The sequence below is a fragment of the Galeopterus variegatus genome, unplaced genomic scaffold (assembly GCF_000696425.1).
Source record: "Galeopterus variegatus unplaced genomic scaffold, G_variegatus-3.0.2 Scaffold9704, whole genome shotgun sequence".
NCBI lineage: Eukaryota > Metazoa > Chordata > Mammalia > Dermoptera > Cynocephalidae > Galeopterus > Galeopterus variegatus.
Window position 1 is genome coordinate 2513 of NW_007735815.1, and position 1401 is coordinate 3913.

A 1401-nucleotide genomic window follows, 5' to 3' on the forward strand; every position below is an offset into this window, starting at 1 on the left:
GCCACTGCTTGCTCAGAGGTTCAACTATGCAATTTGTGTCCTGGGCTCCCCTCATTTCACCTGTGGCCGCCATTACTGGGAGGTGGATGTGGGAACAAACACAGCATGGGACCTGGGAGTTTGTAGAGAATCTACTCCCCGAGAAGGAGTGATCCAACTGAATACAGAGCTGGGATTCTGGACTGTGAGTTTGAGAGGTGGATGCTACTTCTTTGCCAGCACAAGGCCTTTGACTGCCCTCTGTGTGGACCTTAAATTACAGCGAGTTGGTATTTTCCTGGATATGGGCATAGGAAGCATTTCCTTCTTCTGTGTTGAAGATGGATCCCACATTTTTACATTTACTGGAGTTTCTGCTGAGGAGCCACTGCGCCCATTTTTTGCTCCTTCAAATTTCCTTCTGGATCAGGGTGTCCTGAGTGTCTGTCCTGTGATGAGCCCGGCCACTGCCAGGTCTCCAGTCCACCCTGGGGAGAATGAATAAACCCCCACTGCAGAGAAACATGGACAGAAAATTACAAGGCAGTTAGACCTAGGAACTTTCTGCTTGATACAAATATTATATGAAGTCATAGCAGAAAAATATAGAACATTTCATAAATGTGATTTTTCTAGTTACATTAAGGAGAATACAAGTTGAATTCTAAGTGTTATTTTCACCATCAAACTTGCTGGGTTTTGTGTTTACATTTTGTTTCCTATAGACATGTCCTGCATTCTCAGACCAAATTCTAAATGTTTTATTTTTATTTGTGAAAGCTCAACATACTGTATTATGGATGTTACTAAATTAATAAACATTTGAATGTAACCAAATGGATTATGTTAGTTTCTAAATAGTAGGGGTGCTTTACCTTTTATTCATTGTAAAGTGTGTGTGTGTGTATTTGAACACAGAACTGGAAAAATATTTATGTACTATCCAGAACTGAAAACACAACTTCTCAGCACCACTACTTAGAGTACCTATGTTCCTAAATGTGTGGCCCATCTACATTAACAAGGATGATTCAACCACTGCAGAAGGTATGGTTTTCTCTCGAGTGTGCTGCTGGCATTACCTGACCCTGCCCAGCTACTCAGTCCTCCTTCCTTCTCCCATTTGGTGTCCTCAACACAGAGCCCTTCCTCCTGACACAGACCTGATCACCGTGGAGACGGCATGCTGGGTGCAGTTAGTGATGCTTCTGTCAGGGGTCATTTCCTCACACCAAGGATCTCTTGAACCTAAATGCTGGCTTTTTCAAGAGCTTCCTCTGCAAATACAAAATCAACTCAAACTGTTTAGAGACTTAAATGTAAGACCTGAAACCATGAAACTAGTAGAAGAAAACAGGGAAAAAGATTTTTTTTTTCCTTTTTGTCTTTTTTCGTGACCGGCAACGGATCGCAACCCTCAGT

The 1401-nt window shown here is 42.2% G+C and overlaps 1 protein-coding gene across 1 annotated transcript in view; it reads left to right on the forward strand.

The window, feature by feature from the left end:
* Positions 1 to 811, forward strand: part of LOC103609512 (ret finger protein-like 3) — a gene marked incomplete at its 5' end in the record, with an annotated part of 3318 nt that extends 2507 nt beyond the window's left edge. Inside the window, one exon of the mRNA XM_008593819.1 lies at positions 12 to 811. Coding sequence (XP_008592041.1) covers positions 12 to 484 — 473 coding nt within the window. The remainder of the gene's footprint in view (positions 1 to 11) is intronic.
* Positions 812 to 1401: the final 590 nt, after the last annotated feature.